Consider the following 16140-nt stretch of genomic DNA (forward strand, 5'->3'; position numbering starts at 1 on the left):
TTTAATATTGATGAGGATGCTCTTGTCTGATTGGCTCTTTACGCTCCCGCAGGATCCTGAACAAGTTCCTGGACAACTACCAGGAGGACGTGCTGCCGTGGCACGAGAGCATCGAGCCCTGCCTGTCCTCCATGACGGCCTTCATCAATGACAGAGAGGTCAGCTAGCTCCAAGCGCGCTCACAGGTAAAGCTGCCAACATCCGCTAACCTCCCGCTTCCTCCCGCAGGTGGTGCAGCTCTTCATCCGCTTCCTGTACCGGCTGGCGTCTCTGAACAAAGACTACGCCGTGGTCATGTGCCGCCTGGGGACCAAGGAGGCGCTGGTGAAGGCGCTGGACAAGCACAGCACCAACCTGCTGCTGGTCACCGAGCTCCGAGACCTCATCACCGACTGCGAGAAGTACGCCAGCCTCTACAAGAAGATGACCACCAGCGTCCTTGCAGGATGCATCCAGGTACACGGGGGTGGGGCTTCTGTCACCTGGAGACGACCCTCGCTCGGTTGAAAGCAAACGTAAAGATTCAAACGCAAACATTCGTCTTTGGCTCTCAGCGAAGGCGGTCGCACTTTTCTCCTCCTCCTCTCCCTTAGCTTCCCTGCTTAGCCTCTTGTGTCCTTGTCTAGTCTCGTGTTTTTTGTATTACTTTTCCCTGGAACACTCTCACAGTCTGTTCTCTAAAACCTAAAAGAAGAATTATGGCTTGGTTCAACTGTCTCTGAATGCAATTGACACCCCTTCTCAACGTGAAGTCTGGGCTCGGGTGAGCCTGACTGCTGAAGATATCTACCTATTCGGAACCATGGTAACAGGGTTCTGGCTGATCGGAGCTGGCTTGGCCCTGACTTATCGGAGAATTAAGGAAGCGGAACCGGCTGTTCAAACCCCCACAAGGCTGCCCGCTGGGATTGAAATGATGGGAGAGGCGTGAGTTTCTCAAAATGGGCTCATTGAGTCAGCACGGAGAAGATCTCTGAGTGGAAAACTGGATTACATCTGGAGGGGCTCGCTCGAACAACACCTTTGAGCGATCGATCACATCTTGGGGAAGTGCACTGCGGTCGTGAGTTCTCAGAACCTGCTCTTTGAGCAAAAACAACGACAACATCACAGAACGTAAGTTTGGATACCATCATAGAAAGCTCGCGGCGCTCCAACGGGAGATAGGGAGACCAGTGTCGGACTGTAGAACTGCTTTGAAATTCATATGAGCTGTTCGCTGTTCTGAGCTGTGTTGAAGGACACTGTCTCAGCTGAACTCTGGACACACACACACACACACACACACACACACACACACACACACTGATAAGCACACACTCATCTCCCCTCCTTTTCCAAACGCCTTCGATGCTTGTCTCCTACCAGGGAAGATGGCGGTCGACTGGACCAGCGCAGACATGCTGCAGGACCGGATGCGCTGCCTACACCGGCTCTCTCTTACCCTTTACCCGCCCCTGTTGCTTGTCTTGTGTTTCTATGGTGTATTGATAGTCATGTGCTTTTTGTGCTGAGGTGTTTTTTCTGTTATCAAACTGTTCTCCCACTAGGAGCTCAGTCTGAGTAGTTTTTTTTCTCCTCCTCTCACCTCATGTTATGTATTTTCGTTGTTTTTTCCTATCAGCCGACCTTTCTGACGTGTCTCCCCAATGTGATGTTTGTGTAAAGTTGGTCAGAAGGTTCCTTTGTAAGTGCGCATGCACCATTAGCGTGCTGCCTGCTGTAACCCTAATTTCCTTCGGGATTAATAAAGTATTCTGATTCTAAAGTAACGTCTTCCCGTTTCCTGTCAGATGGTGCTGGGGCAGATCGAGGAGCACCGCCGCAGCCACCAGCCAATCAACATTCCCTTCTTCGACGTGTTTCTCAGGAATCTGTGCCAAGGTTGGTTAAATCCTGACGTTTCACCGCAAAACAAAAGAATAGTGAACGTCCAATCCTGGTCGAGTGTTAGGCGTGGCAGCCACCCGCCGCCGTGCGAAACGGGCGTAGCTCGCTCTAGACTGGCGTCTCAGTAACCAATGAGCATGCAGTGTGACAGTCAGAGCCGCCCCCTCAGTGTTCACTGTAGGTTGGAGAACAGATGTCCATCTTTTATATACAGTGTGTGTTATTGTTGGTGCAGATTTAAATCCAGCCCTGAGTGTCACAGGTGGAGGTGGCATCAGGTGGTGTGTTTCCTCAGAGGCTGCTGATAATCGGCGTCGCTCTGGTTTCACAGCTCGCTGAGCTCCGTGAGCAGAGCCGCTTCACGCTGCCCTCGGGTGGTGCTTTTCTACCTTAGATCTGCAGTGGGAGGGGCTGTTGGCGCACTGGGGGAGGTGTGCTTCTAACTGTCTGTGCTGCGTCCAGGGTCCAGCGTGGAGCTGAAGGAGGACAAATGCTGGGAGAAGGTGGAGGTGTCGTCCAATCACCATCGAGCGAACAAGCTGACCGACAAGAACCCGAAAACCTACTGGGAGTCCAACGGCTGCACCGGCTCGCACTTCATCAACATCTTCATGCACAGAGGCGTCATCATCAGGTAGGCGGGGCCCCAGCTCCTCGCTGTCTACTCCCGCCACTCGGGTAACGCTGACACCTGACAGTCTGTGTCTCCGCTCAGGCAACTCGCCATCCTGGTGGCCAGCGAGGACTCGAGCTACATGCCAGCCCGGATTCTGGTCCTGGGGGGAGACGAGCCCACCAACATCAACACGGAGCTCAACACGGTGAGTGCGAGTCTCCATACAATTCGTGCTGCGCTCGCTCCGAGCATTCCCTCACCTGTCCCGTCTGCGTCTCCGCAGGTGAACGTGCCGCCGTCGGCCAGCCGCGTGGTTCTGCTGGAGAACATGACCCGGTTTTGGCCCATCGTCCAGATCAGGGTCAAGCGGTGCCAGCAGGTCAGACCAAGTTCACGTCAGCTTCCTTTAGCTTCCCGTCCTCTCGCTGACCCCTCCCTCTCTGTCACAGGGCGGTATCGACACCCGCGTCCACGGCTTCGAGGTTCTCGGTCCGAAGCCGACGTTCTGGCCCGTTTTCAAGGAGCAGCTGTGCTGCCGGACCTACCTGTTCTACAGCACCAAGGCCCACACCTGGTGTCAGGAGGTGATGGAGGACAAGACGCAGTTGTTGCAGCTCTTCAACAAGTATGAATACTGCATACAGAGTACTGCCGCTCTCTAGCATGTACAAGTACTGCAGGAAATACTGTTAAAATGACGTGACAGTACTGTAAAGTACGGCGTGTCAGAAAGCAAAGATGCAGGAAACGTTAGAGCACAAAGTTTTACATGCAAACCGTTCACGTGTACTCAGACTGTGGGCGTGTCCAATGACAGTCCAGCTCGCTGTGAGCGTGTCTGCGCAACCACGAGAAACTCGCCAAGCCGCTCTAACGGCGTTTCAGTCGTGACGGTGAACGGCTGCAGTACAAATACTCACTGAAAATATTGTTAGAGTACTAGTAAATACTCTATTACTGCATCTAGTCAAGTACAAGTATCTGGAAAAGTGTGTGTGTGTGTGTGTGTGTGTGTGTGTGTGTGTGTGTAGACTGAACAGCGCTCTAAGACATGAGCAGATGTTCGCCGATCGTTTCCTGTCGGACGCAGAGGCGGCCGAAGCCCTGGGTCGAACCTGCTGGGAGGCTCTGATCACCCCCATCGTTCACAGCATCACAGGTACACACACACACACACACACACACACACACACACACACACACACACACACACACACACACACACACACACACAGGTGTCTTCATGAATATATCTGTTGTGGTTTTTGTGTGTAGTTGTTCACGTTGTCTTGCTGTATTATGTATTTTGAGGTTCGTTTTCTGTGTTTGTTGATTTGATCGAAGCGTTTGGATTCGTGTCTGTAGAAACATGGTTTCCTGTCTCGTTACAGCCGCAGGTCGTCCTCGTTGATTAGATTATTAATTCTTGAATTCTGATGTTTTATTTTATGACCTCGTTAAAGCGGCCCGATGTCTGTGTGTTCCCAGAATCCTCTGCGTGCAGCCCTCTGTCCTGGTTGCTCAGTGAATATCTGGATAACTCGGAGGCGCCTCGCCGCTGTAAGAGTCGGGCCACCATCTTTAACTCCCGAGTGAGGCGGCTCACGCACCTGCTGGTCCACGTGGACACGAGCCGAGTGGACGGCGAGGAGCTCAAACCGCCCGTCAAATCCAGTGAGTCGGAGCATGTTCGTGGCTTTTATTGTGATAGCTTCCTCGTGTTTTTCCTGTCGGGTTTGTCTGATCCTGGGATTAAAGTGCATTAGTTTGTCTTTAGGTGTCAGTGGTGGTCGGGGTCAGAGGATCTTTGATGATACAAACAGGAAGTTCTGTTTTAGGAGCAATGTGTGTTTAAAAGCTGACCTTTGACCCTTTGTGGATGTTAATAACTTAAAGGAGTTTATTTTGTCTCCAGAAGGTCTCAACAGAAGCAAAGAGCTGAAGAGTAAGTAAGAGCAAAGTTCAGAGGCCACGTCTGTTCCAGGGTCCAGCTGCGCTCCTCCTCCCTCCTCCTCTCTGAGCCAATCAGGTTGAGCGTTCTTATCTGACCTCGGCCGCAGTCTCAGATCTGCCATCCTGTCTGAGTCTGGCGTCGTCACGGTGACTGTGAGGACAGTTTAAGTGACCTCACAGTGAGGGCGATGATGGCTGCTTGATGTCAGCCGTGCTTCACACTCACCTGTGACTCCAAAAAAACAGCTGGGCTTGAAGGTCCAAGGGGTCAAAGTGCACGTCAGGGTCGGCACGAGTCGGACCGATCTCACTTTTCTTCCCGCCGTTGAAACAAAAGCAAAACACAAGCTCGTCCGCCATCTCCGGGTTGGACCGTAACGCCGTCGTATTTCATCCTGAACAAAAGAAAACGCAGACTCAACCTGACGACTTCTGAGGGTGACCACCCGCCATTCAGGCCACGGGGACGCCGTCGCAGGTCGTTCATGGGGAGAGTTTAAAAAGATTTCAGTCTCCATAAAAACGGTGATCTCGTGTCGTCCTTTTGGTTATCATTGTCGGCATTCAAACATCCCACAGAGCTGATGATTGGGCGGAGCTTAAACCTCTGGGGTCGATGGACACCTCGGTGCATCAAAATCACATGACCAATTTAAGACGACACAGCTACAAGATGCAGCGACTCTGAGTCTCAATTTCAACTTGGGTCGAAAGTAGAGCTGGGCGATTTTTTTCATATCACGATATGTTTTTTTCATTTCAGGCGATAACGATATCTATCACGATATCAGCCAAATAACTATATTTGTAAGATTTAAATGTGCCGTTGCTCACAAGTAAAATGTGAAATAATCAGCAGCTTGTTTTTATTTAAATATTTATTTCCCATAATAAGTTCAACAGGGTAGATGTACTTAAGGAACATGAGACTTTTTCAGATAAATAAAGGCAAATATTGCAAACTACACAAAAGGCAGCCGCTAAAGCGTTTAAGTTTCAAAATAGAACAAACAAAACAGACTAAACTGTCAATTCCACTTAGAAACAAAATATTAATTCTAAAAATAAATCTTAGTTTGTTTTACAGAAGAACAGACAAAACTGACTAACTTTTGTCAATATCAAATAAACTGAGAACTAAAAGGAAATTCTCAATCTCTCCTTGTTGTATAGCTGAGCTTTTCAAACAGTTTTAACAGTTACTTTAGTCTGACAAAAGCCGAATGACGAATCAGTGCTTCCAGTCAGAGACTGAGCTGTACCGCTTTATTGTATTTCCAGACTTGCTTTCGGCACATTTACAGTGCAGCTGCTCTGTTTGACTTGAAATAGCAGAAATACCTTCACACTACGGAGCTTCTCTGGCTCTTCCGTTGGACAATCTCTCCGGCGTTGGAACCATCATCTGTTTTCTCTTCGGTCACGCTCGGTTGATTTCTCTAGTCGGCACACTCATTTCCTCCATCGCACGGCGGCTGGCTGCTTCCCAAACAAATACACGTGTGCGGCTTGGCACTTGTGCTGTACGTAACAAGTCACGTGACGCTGTGATTGGTTCGGCTCTGCGCTACTTAATTTGGATTGGCTGTTCTTCTTTCTTTCTTTTTTTTCCTGGTTTGATCCCGCAGCGAAGCTGATGGTTTCACGCTGGTTTCTTAGTGTTTCAGGGTGTTCGTGATGGTTTTAAGACGTTCAGGATGTCAGCAGTTTGAGCTCCTGTTGGCACCTGAGTGACTCTGAGCAGGTGTAGGTGAGCGTCTGAGGTAAAACGGGTCGGTTTGTCTTCAGCACCGGCGTGCGTTTTGAGCAACAGCACCAATCCGATGTGTTTATACATCTGATGGGTCAGATGTGTTTATGCGTATCTGAAACATCAACCTTGATCTGAAAAATAAATGCCACAGATTCGTTGTGCACAGTGATGCGTTCGGTGTGAACAGCCGTGTTACGAATAGATAAAATATTTGCATTGAATTTACACGTCTGCTGTTTAAAACCTCACAAAGGAAACATCAAAGACTCGCCTGTTCCTGTTTGTCCATCAGATCAGAACATACTGAGAGGAGGTGAAGCTTGTTGTTTGTGAGTCGGATTTAAAGTGAACCCTTCGGTTTTTAAACGGTGGTGTGGCGCTCTGTTTTGGTGCAGTACCCCCTCCTCACCAGCAGAGGCAACTAAAACGTGCCTGAGAGGGCGGCGGCGCTGCAGTCGGACCCTGTTAGTTTGGTTTTTACGCTTTGACATTTCATGCGTCCACATGAGGGCAGGAAGCTGGTGTCGCCCCCTGCTGGCTGCTGACACAAGTTTGTAGCTGCTGATGCTGGGGGAGGAGTCTGACAGGCAGCCCAAAAGCACCCGTTTTTGTTAGAAATGCCTCCAGCAGGCGGCGCCCGGCGACCTTCCTCGTCCTCATCTGAACCGACTGAAACATTCGGCTTCCTTCAGACGCGCCCGTCCTCCATCTCGTTTTCCTTCAGTTGGGCCGCTCTTTGTTTACTTCCTGTTCCCATCGCAGTCCCTGACGCGGTTTCTTTTCAGTGGGAAAAGAAGGACCGACGCTCGGCTTCACTTTTCGTTTGTGGCTGTCGCGCTCTCATCTCACCTCCCCGTCACTCATCGCCGGCGAGCGTGCGCTCCCCAAATCCGACGTCTGAAATGTCGTCTTCTTGCAGATGGTAAAGAAGGAAAGAACAAAGAGGCATCCGCAGCCGCCTCCACCTCCTCCTCCTCATCGTCCTCAGCCAAACCCAAAGTGAAGAGCAGCAGCAGCATCGCGGGCATCGCCCTCTGTTGGCAGGGAGTGGTACAACGCCAGGTGAGTCAGCTGTTCAGTGTTGTTTCCTGTTTGAGGGTTTAGATGCTAATGAGCTAAACGTGACTCCTTCCCCTCAGGTGAAGAAGTTCCTGGAGGCGAGCTGCACTCTGCCGGACTTCGTGGAGCGATATCGGCGGCTCTACCTTCGGCTGAAGAACGCCATGGAGGAGCTGTTTGGCCAGCAAACCGCCTTCGTCCTTGCCCTGCGGCACGGTTTCTCCACCGCCCTGTTGCAGCTCTCCATCCTCAGAGCTATGCACGTGAGTGCCTGCGCCGCTGCGCGTCCGTCCAAGCTCTCGTGTTCTCGGTGCACGGTGTGACGTTGTTGTGTTTGCTGCACGCAGGTGAGCGAGCGCTTCGCTCAGTACATCGATCAGATGATCCAGGCGAGCGGCATGGCATCCGGCTGTGTGGAGACTCTGGAGCGGCTGCAGCAGTTTCTGGAGCCGATGCTCTTCCTGTCAGGCCTGGAGCTCGCCAGCACCTTCGAGCACTTCTACAGGTGCGATCACACGAGCGCCGTGCTGCGCCGAGCCTCCCGCGTCTCTAACGCTCACAGTCTCTCGCTCTGTGCAGGTACTATCTGGGCGACCGGCTGCTGGCTCAGGGGAACGTGTGGCTGGAGCACGCCGTGGCGGAGCAGATCGGCAGTTGCTTCCCGAGCCGCTTCCCACAGCAGATGCTGAAGAACCTGAGCGAGTCATCCGAGCTGCAGCAGGAGTTCCACCTGTACCGGCTGCAGCAGCTGGACCGCAGCTTGCAGGAGCACGACCAGGTTGCATGTCTGCTCTGCCCCCAGGTACCCATCGCCGCCTGCAGGGTCTCATTGTGTGTCCTTGTTTCTGCAGGTGATGGAGGAGGAGTGGGCGGAGTTGGAGGAGGAGGCGGAGGTCCAGGTCCTGGTTCTGTCGCCGCGCTGCTGGGCCGTCTCTTCACTCTGCTACCTGGACGAGCCGGCGAAGCACCTCCCCCCGGAGCTCTGCTCCTACCTGAACCAGTTCACCCAGTTCTACACCCACAGTGAGCACCTCCACCCACATCAGCACCCCTATTTCCAACAGCAACCAGTATTACCTCACGCTAACTGACGGATATTACTTCCTGTCTGCAGGTCAGTCCATATACGGTCTGTGCCACTCCAAGCCTCGGCGGCTGCAGTGGACGTGGCTCGGGCACGCCGAGCTGCAGTTCGGCGGCTGGACGCTGCACGTCTCTACGCTGCAGATGTTCGTGCTGCTGCAGTTCAACAGCCAGCAGGTAGGTCCTCGTGGTCTCGCTGCCCGCCGCGTTTGTGGCATTGGAGGAGTGAGTGCGTAGTTTGATGTACGTGTGATGTTTGTGTTTCTGTGCGTCTGCAGGAGGTTCGAGTTGACGCTCTGCTGCAGGCAAGCGGCCTCTCCGCCACCGTGCTGCTGCACGCTCTGCTGCCTCTCATTGGCGAGGGCGGGCCGCTGACCTGCAGCCACCCAGACGACCCCACCCGAGGTCAGACCCGCCTCACAAACGCACACGTGTGTCAGCACCGCTGTCCGTCTTTTCTGACTTTGCATCTCTTTGCATCTCTTTGCATCAGGTGTGCTGCAGCTGAACGAGCAGGTGGCGTCTCGCAGCCAGGAGGGCGCGCCGGCGTCCGTGTGGCTGCTGCCCAAACAGACGTATCTGAACGTGGACGAGGACGCGGCGGGCACACTGGAGAGGAAGAGGAACTACATCTACTGCCTGATCGTCCACATCATGAAGCAGGAGAAGGAGATGCATATCGACAACCTCGTCTTCAAGGTCAGAGGTTGCCTGCCTCCTTCAAAATAAAAGCCCGTGGTGGCATGTCAAGGCTCTGACCTGCGCCGCTCTCTTTCAGGTGCTGGACTCGTGTCAGAAGCAGGAGGCGTCGCGCTCGCCGGGCTCGGGCCGTTTCAGCTGCAGCACCAGCGATGTCCTGTCCTGCATCATGCACGTCATCAGCAAGGGCTGCATCCGCCGCAACGACGAGAACCCGCACATTGTGGAGTTCGTCCCCGAGGACCCGTCCACGCCGCAGAAGGGCCAGGCCCAGTTCTCCTTCAGCCGGGCCGACATCGGGAAGGACGCCACCTCCAACAGCCGGGCCGACATCAGGTGTGACCGCGACCTCTGACTTCACACGTGGGTTCAGTCTGTCAGTCTCAGCTAAGCCACGCCCTGCTTAGCCAGGAGAGCGCTTTGTTTTACAGACGGCGTTTCTGAACCAGAAGAATTCTCATTTCTTCTTCTTTGACTTTATTTTATTCACTCACGTCAGCTTTTGTTTTTTTTTTTTTGTTTTTTTTTTAATAGCACTTTGTCTTTATTATCATCCAATAGGAATGCAGTTGTAGAAAAGGGCGGTGCTGGGGCCTGCGGCGGTCTGCCAGCCTCAAACGAGGCCACAGACTCGAATGGGCTGTAAATTTCGATTGATTTTGATCGGCTCGACGTTTATCTGATCGGCCGATCGATCAGAAATCGGACGTCTGTGAAACGAAGCTGCTGAAACAGATCAGACATGATGTTGTAAATATTGTTTGACCTTTGACATCTTTGACATCTGTTCACATCACACCGAAGCCGAACTCGACTTTAAGGAGAAGAAGAAAATGAAGTTTAAACGCTGATTTTGTTTGTTCTGATTTAAAATGCTGATTGACGAGCAAACCTTTGACAAATAAACTGATGAGGATCAAACTGAGCTGCAGTGATTCTTCAGAGCTCGTCTCTGTGCGTACAAGTCATCGTTGGATTAAAGAGGACGTGAAACGCTACACGCAGGCCCACGGAGCCCTCAGGCTCTCACAGCTGTAACGCTGGCTGTGAACCTGGGTTTAAAAACAGGCGTAGAGCCATCTTCTGTCAGGTTGGCGCATGACGTTGTGTGGTTGGCACATTATGATGTCAAACCTTTTAAGCTTTGTCTTGAAGCTGTTATTTCTTCAACCCAGGTTCACAGACAGTTGCACCTGCGTCAGTGTCTGAGGGCGGGGCTCCGTGGGGTAAATGAGGCTTTGCGTGTAGCGCTTCACGTCCACGTTAAACTGTGAGGGTATCAGGACCTGAGCTGCTCTCCTGCAGCGGCTGGTTTCAGCTGTTTATCAGCTGCACGTGTTCCGGTCCGGCCCTTACGGTTGACAGCGCCGCGAATGAGAGAGGCGGCAGAATGAAACGATGGACAGACGCTGCTGCTGTCAGACCGTGGATCATTTCCACGTTCCTCTGACTATGAGAGTCGGTGAGGGTGATAACAATGAGACAAAACATGTCAGGACCAGAAACTGAATAATGAGTGTGAGGAGCGCACATGCTGATTACAGGTATTACACTCACTGCCATGCAGTCGGTGGAGGCGCACACTCCTGTCCCAGCACAGGTTACACAAACAGTCGTACTCTTTACAAGGGAGCCATCAGAGACGGAGACTTTCAAAAGAACGTAAACCTTCACAAACGCCTTTACTTTTTTAAACAGTGTAAGTTTGACTGGTCTGCAGGGGGCGCTGTCTCGGTGCCATCTGTTAAATGGTCTGGAGCTGGAGGCGTTTTGGTTCTTACGTTTGTTAGTCATTCAACGAAATGACTCCCAGTTTTCTTCACTGTGAAATAAAAACTGAACTAAGATTGAATGTTAAACACCGATGTGAGCGAGGTGCAATACCACTGTGTGCCACAGGAGGGGGCAGTGAGTCAGTGTTACCTGTATTAAACCAGGTGAGTTTTCAAAGTAAAAGCACCAGTTTGGAGAGTCTTAAACTGATACATTAACTAAAAAATAATCGTATTCATTGATTATCAAAGAGTCCTCCTGCAGCGTGTGAGTGTTTCAGGTGTTTGTGTGTTGCAGTCTGGTGCCTGTGCCGCGGCAGTTCGAGGATGGCGTTCTTGATACCGTTCTTTTCTCGATGGGTCGCACGATGACGCAGGATGAAGTTCGTCAACTGATGCAGAGGACGGTTCAACAGGTGAGATGCTGCATAGGCGTATGTGAGGTCAGAGGTTCATGAGGCGTAGTCTCCACCCCCTCAGGTGCGTTAGATGACCTCTCTGTCCTCTCAGGTTGCGGGGACGCTGAGTCTGGACCTGGACCGGGCCGAGCACCTCCTCATTCACTGTAAGTGGAACGTGGACTTGGTGGTGCAGCGGTACACCGACGACCCTGACGCCATCATCGTGGCTGCCGGACTCAAGTTCCTGAACCCTCAGACGCCGCCGAGCCCCGCCTCCACCTGCCCAGTGTGCCTGAGCCCGTGGAGCTGCGGCATGGAGCTGGTGCCTTCGCTGAGCTGCATGCACTACTGCTGCAGGGTCAGCGCCGCTCTCAGTTCTTGATGTTTGCCGTGGGCGTGGCGTGAGTCTGACTGTGTGTGTGTGTGTGTGTGTGTGTGTGTCGTGCAGTCGTGCTGGCAGGAGTACCTGACGGCGAGGATCGAGCAGAACCTGATCATGAACTGCAACTGTCCAATCACAGACTGCCAGGCTCAGCCCACCTCCCAGTTCTTCCTCAGCGTCCTCACTGACAAGGACACCATCGCCAAGGTAACACACCACCTGACCACCCTCAGGTTTGCCTGTCCCGTCTATGGGTGTTAAGCTCCTCCTTCTCCGCAGTATGAGAATGCCCTGCTGAGAGGCTACGTGGAGTGCTGCTCCAACCTGACGTGGTGCACCAACCCTCAGGGCTGCGATCAGATCCTCTGCAAGGAGAACACGGGCAGCATGGCGACCTGCTCAAAGTGCTGCTGGTCCTCCTGCTTCAGCTGCAACTTCCCTGAGGTCAGAGGTCACCTTACATGCTTTCAGTTTATAGGTGAAGCTGTAGTTCCCACGGGAACCTTGTTTTACCACAGATGGATAAAAAGATTACCTAAACCTGCATTCTGCCTAGTGTCAAGCAGGGGGCAACTCCCCTGACGTCTGATTGGCTAAAGTCTCCTGGTCACCTGATCTGGTCCTTCCAGGTCTAACTGAATAAAACATGAAGATTATGCAGAGCATCCTTGTTGGCAGATGCTTTGTCAGTCAAATCCCGTTAGCCAATGAGTGAGCGGCTCCATAGTCAGGTGACCTTCTTGCTCATCGCACCAAACGAAGCACAGAAACCAGTGGGTGCATGTCCATCTTCTCTATACAGTCTGTGTGTTGTAGTCGCAGCACCTGGGTTTCAGGTGACCGCTGCTGCGTTAAACCGTTTAAAGGCCAGGTATGTAAACATGCGACCGCTCCCCCCACCCCTCCTGCAGGCACACTACCCAGCGAGCTGCAGTCACATGTCCCAGTGGATGGACGACGGCGGTTACTACGAAGGGATGAGCATGGAGGCTCAGAGCAAACACCTCGCCAAGCTAATCTCCAAACGCTGCCCGAGCTGCCAGGCTCAGATCGAGAAGAACGAAGGCTGCCTGCAGTACGAACGCACACAGACACACACACACAGACACGCACGCGCACAGACGTGCTGGTAACGGTGATGTCGATGACCTCTCTCCTCAGTATGACCTGTGCCAAATGTAACCATGGCTTCTGCTGGCGCTGCCTGAAACCATGGAAACCAACACACAAAGATTACTACAACTGCTCTGCCATGGTTGGTCCACATGCTGTCATGTGACTACACAAGTCAGCCAATCAGAACAGCAAACGGTGTGTTAAAGGTGTTATCTGTCTGCAGGTGAGTAAAGCGGCGCGGCAGGAGAAGAAGTTCCAGGATTACAACGAGAGATGCACCTTCCACCATCAGGCCAAGGTATGACTACAGACCATCAAAGAGCACCGCTGTGGCCCGCTACAGGCCGTGCAGTCAGTACAAAGAGCGCATAAGTATAAATTTGTCAATGCGATAACTCAAGGTGATGTAGGCGCTTCAAATGAACCCCACACCTGCATCTGCTGAAACCCCCGGCCCAGCTCAGGGGTCGGGGGTCTGAAAATACTGTGGATAGCTCCAGGCTAAGGCTGCCGCTGTATTTAATCACACAGTGACGTAGCTGACAGACCGGGTGGTGTCTGTGTGTGTGTCTGCAGGACTTTGCCATCAACCTGGAGAACAAAGTGTCGTCCATCAATGAGGCTCTGCAGATGAAGTCTCTGACCTTCGTCATCGACGCCTGTAAAGTCCTCGCTCAGGCTCGGAAGGTATCGTCCCCGTCGTCTTCCTCCTCCTCAGCCGCTCCCGCTGAGGTCGGAGCGTGTCCTTACCGTGCCCTCCGCTCTGTCTGCAGGTGCTGGCCTACTCCTGCGTGTACAGCTACTACAACCAGGAGACGGAGAAGATGGACGTGATGGAGCAGCAGACCGAGGCTCTGGACTTGCATACCAACGCTCTGCAGATCCTGCTGGGTGAGGCTCCCATCCTCTGATCCTCGTCAGGCCTGTGTGAACTGGTCTCACTGGTGTGTCTGCTGGTTTTCTCTCCTCAGAGGAGACTTTGCTGCAGTGCACTGACCTGGCCTCGTGCGTGCGGCTGCTGAAACCCGAACACCTGAACACTGGACTCGAGCTGATCCGCCGCATCCAGGAGCGCCTCCTCGCCATCCTCCAGCACTCCACCCAGGTACTCGCTCCAGAACCAGTTCGGTCTATGTGAGACCGAGCTGGTGAGCCGACGAGCGTTACGGCTCTGATGACAGAACTGGGAATGCGCCTCAGCCCACATCACGGAGCCGATTCCTCTGACAGGCTTAGATGATCCTGCAGGGGGCGGAGTGAAAATCCATGCACGCTGTAAAAAGTTAGCTCTGCACGTTTTCAGTCTTTGACATTAAATCCAACGCTTTAAAAAGATCTCGCCACGGCGGTGGCTCAGCGTGTTTGGTGCTGCAGATTTGTTGACACTTCCTGCGGTGGCGTTTACATGTGAAGAACGGCGCAGGCAAAGTCGCTTCACTCTGAACTTTTTATTTCTGAGGCAGACGCGTTCACTACTCTCAGAAAATACACGGCCCGTAAACCATGGACAGCGTTTACTGTCAGAGCTGTGACGGCGAGCTCCGCCTCCACGCGCTGTCGTGTCACGACCACATTAGTCAGCAGCCTCAGTCAACGATAAAACCTATCAAAATAAAAGCTTCTTTAGCTGTTTCTTCAGAGGGCGCTGCTCTGACCTCCTGACAAAATGCGATGGGATGTTCTGTGATGTCATCGCTGCACTGCTTCCTGTTTCTGTCTCCAGGACTTCCGTGTTGGATACCAGTCCAAGGGCAGCCAGGAACCAGAGTCCACTCAGTCCTCCAACCTGTCCAACCACGCCGACGCCAACAAAGTGTGAGTAACGCCTCCTGCAACGTAAAGCGAGGTTGAAGGTGCGTACTGAGCATGTGCACACACTGACGCGCTCTCTCTCTCTCTCTCTCTCTCTCACGCAGGTCCAAGTCGGACCGGGCGTCCCACTCCGGAGACTCTGACAACAACAACTACACGGGCGAGGAGGGCGGCGACGAAGCAGAGGATGACGATGACGAGTACGATGAAGAGTACGTCCCAGAGTGGCACGAGGACTACGACGAGGACGACATCGACGAGGACGACTTCTTCTCCGACGACGACGAGTCCGAGAACCTGGAGAGGGACTTCAGCCCCTTCGACTGACTCGGGTTTAAGAGCCTGAGGGCGACCCAGGTGCGGCCGTGACCCCGCACCCTCTGCACCGCCATCCAACGCCACCTCAGGATGTCTGCGAGGGCGCTGGGACAGACGTCCTCCTTCATCTCGAACACAGCTGCACCCGCTTTCTCACTTCTGTATCTCACTTCCTGTATTTGCATTCAGAGTACGGAAGCAGGCGAGGGTCAAAATCAGGAACGAGCTCTGAGTTTAAAAAAAAGATTTTTACGTCCTGACGTGACCACTTCCTGTTTGTTCGCTCTTTAAAACTAGAACGAGCCCGTTTGGATTAGTTCAAAGGTCTTTGTTTTAATTTGGTTAACCCCAGTTTAACTTGTGCTGACTTAAACCAGTTTAAACCAGTTCACGCTGGTTTTCCTTTTTCTCCTCCCTTCAGAAAAATAGTTCACGTGATATTTTTACGACTTCTGATTGGAGCTTCCGGCTCTGATTTTGGTTTGTTTTCCGGCCGGCCTCGGTCCTGCTTCCGCACCTGAATCATATGTTTGTTTTCCTGAGGAGTAAAGGTGAGAAACCGGACGGCGCCCCGGAGTCGGACTGCCGGTCCGGCTCTCGCTCGTCCTCCTCATCGCGTTCTGCCTTCGGTTCTGCGTTTGACGGACATTGCCTTCGTTAGTGAGTGAAGAAACTCACTTCCTGTCTCCGTGTTTGGAGGTTTTTATGTGTTCTGAGAGTCTGCGGTTTCTATGCATCTGAAAAAATCGATGCTGATGGTTCTGATGGGTCGAGCAGAACTGATCTCTAATGTATCACTGCAATAAACGAGCGATCGCTTCTCATTTGCTAAGCAAAGACTGTCCCCTGCTCCGTTTGACGCTGTTGGACGACTTCCTGCCCTGCGGGATTCTGGGATGTCGCCTGAGCTCCAGTTTTGCTGTAATTTTGAGAGATCTTATATTCATATTATTGATGTTCTGAGATGCTTTTCTGGTTTCTTTATTGGAGTCGAGCGACTTCCGCTAGCAAAACTAAATAAAAGCTTTTTCTGCTACTCTTCAGTTACTTTCAAATGTAATTAGATTACATGCCAACTGTGTCTTCAGTGTATTTTTTTTTTTGGGGGGGGGATGGGGGAGATTCAGGCAGTTGTACTTTAACCTCAAAGCTTGTCAGTCTTTAGTGTTGTGAGGACACCAAGGATCCTCCCACATCACGCAGAGAGAATGTAAGAGTAAAATCTCATGATACAGGTTTCACCTGTGAGGTCGTGACTTCCTCAGGTCGTCCACTAACCACAAGAT

The 16140-nt window shown here is 52.3% G+C and overlaps 1 protein-coding gene across 4 annotated transcripts in view; it reads left to right on the forward strand.

Annotated features, from left to right (window-relative positions):
• Positions 1–15897, forward strand: part of cul9 (cullin 9) — a 28736-nt gene extending 12839 nt beyond the window's left edge. The window contains exons 15-45 of one of the 4 annotated variants that reach the window (XM_026191039.2): positions 53–158; positions 229–456; positions 1794–1884; positions 2353–2524; positions 2606–2711; positions 2790–2885; positions 2956–3131; positions 3538–3665; positions 3995–4180; positions 4422–4451; positions 7132–7274; positions 7352–7534; positions 7619–7776; positions 7851–8049; positions 8123–8294; positions 8386–8531; positions 8633–8759; positions 8848–9053; positions 9133–9389; positions 11124–11241; positions 11336–11584; positions 11675–11815; positions 11888–12052; positions 12520–12683; positions 12770–12863; positions 12948–13022; positions 13301–13411; positions 13498–13615; positions 13696–13829; positions 14448–14539; positions 14641–15897. In XM_026191039.2, the coding sequence (XP_026046824.2) occupies positions 53–158; positions 229–456; positions 1794–1884; positions 2353–2524; positions 2606–2711; positions 2790–2885; positions 2956–3131; positions 3538–3665; positions 3995–4180; positions 4422–4451; positions 7132–7274; positions 7352–7534; positions 7619–7776; positions 7851–8049; positions 8123–8294; positions 8386–8531; positions 8633–8759; positions 8848–9053; positions 9133–9389; positions 11124–11241; positions 11336–11584; positions 11675–11815; positions 11888–12052; positions 12520–12683; positions 12770–12863; positions 12948–13022; positions 13301–13411; positions 13498–13615; positions 13696–13829; positions 14448–14539; positions 14641–14863 (4594 nt within the window). In that variant the 3' untranslated portion in view covers positions 14864–15897. The remainder of the gene's footprint in view (positions 1–52; positions 159–228; positions 457–1793; positions 1885–2352; positions 2525–2605; positions 2712–2789; positions 2886–2955; positions 3132–3537; positions 3666–3994; positions 4181–4421; positions 4452–7131; positions 7275–7351; positions 7535–7618; positions 7777–7850; positions 8050–8122; positions 8295–8385; positions 8532–8632; positions 8760–8847; positions 9054–9132; positions 9390–11123; positions 11242–11335; positions 11585–11674; positions 11816–11887; positions 12053–12519; positions 12684–12769; positions 12864–12947; positions 13023–13300; positions 13412–13497; positions 13616–13695; positions 13830–14447; positions 14540–14640) is intronic. The other 3 variants (XM_026191040.2, XM_026191041.2, XM_080288152.1) reach the window with 3 other exon arrangements.
• The last annotated feature ends 243 nt before the right edge of the window (positions 15898–16140 follow it).

The sequence above is a fragment of the Astatotilapia calliptera genome, chromosome 13 (genome assembly GCF_964374335.1).
Source record: "Astatotilapia calliptera chromosome 13, fAstCal68.1, whole genome shotgun sequence".
NCBI lineage: Eukaryota > Metazoa > Chordata > Actinopteri > Cichliformes > Cichlidae > Astatotilapia > Astatotilapia calliptera.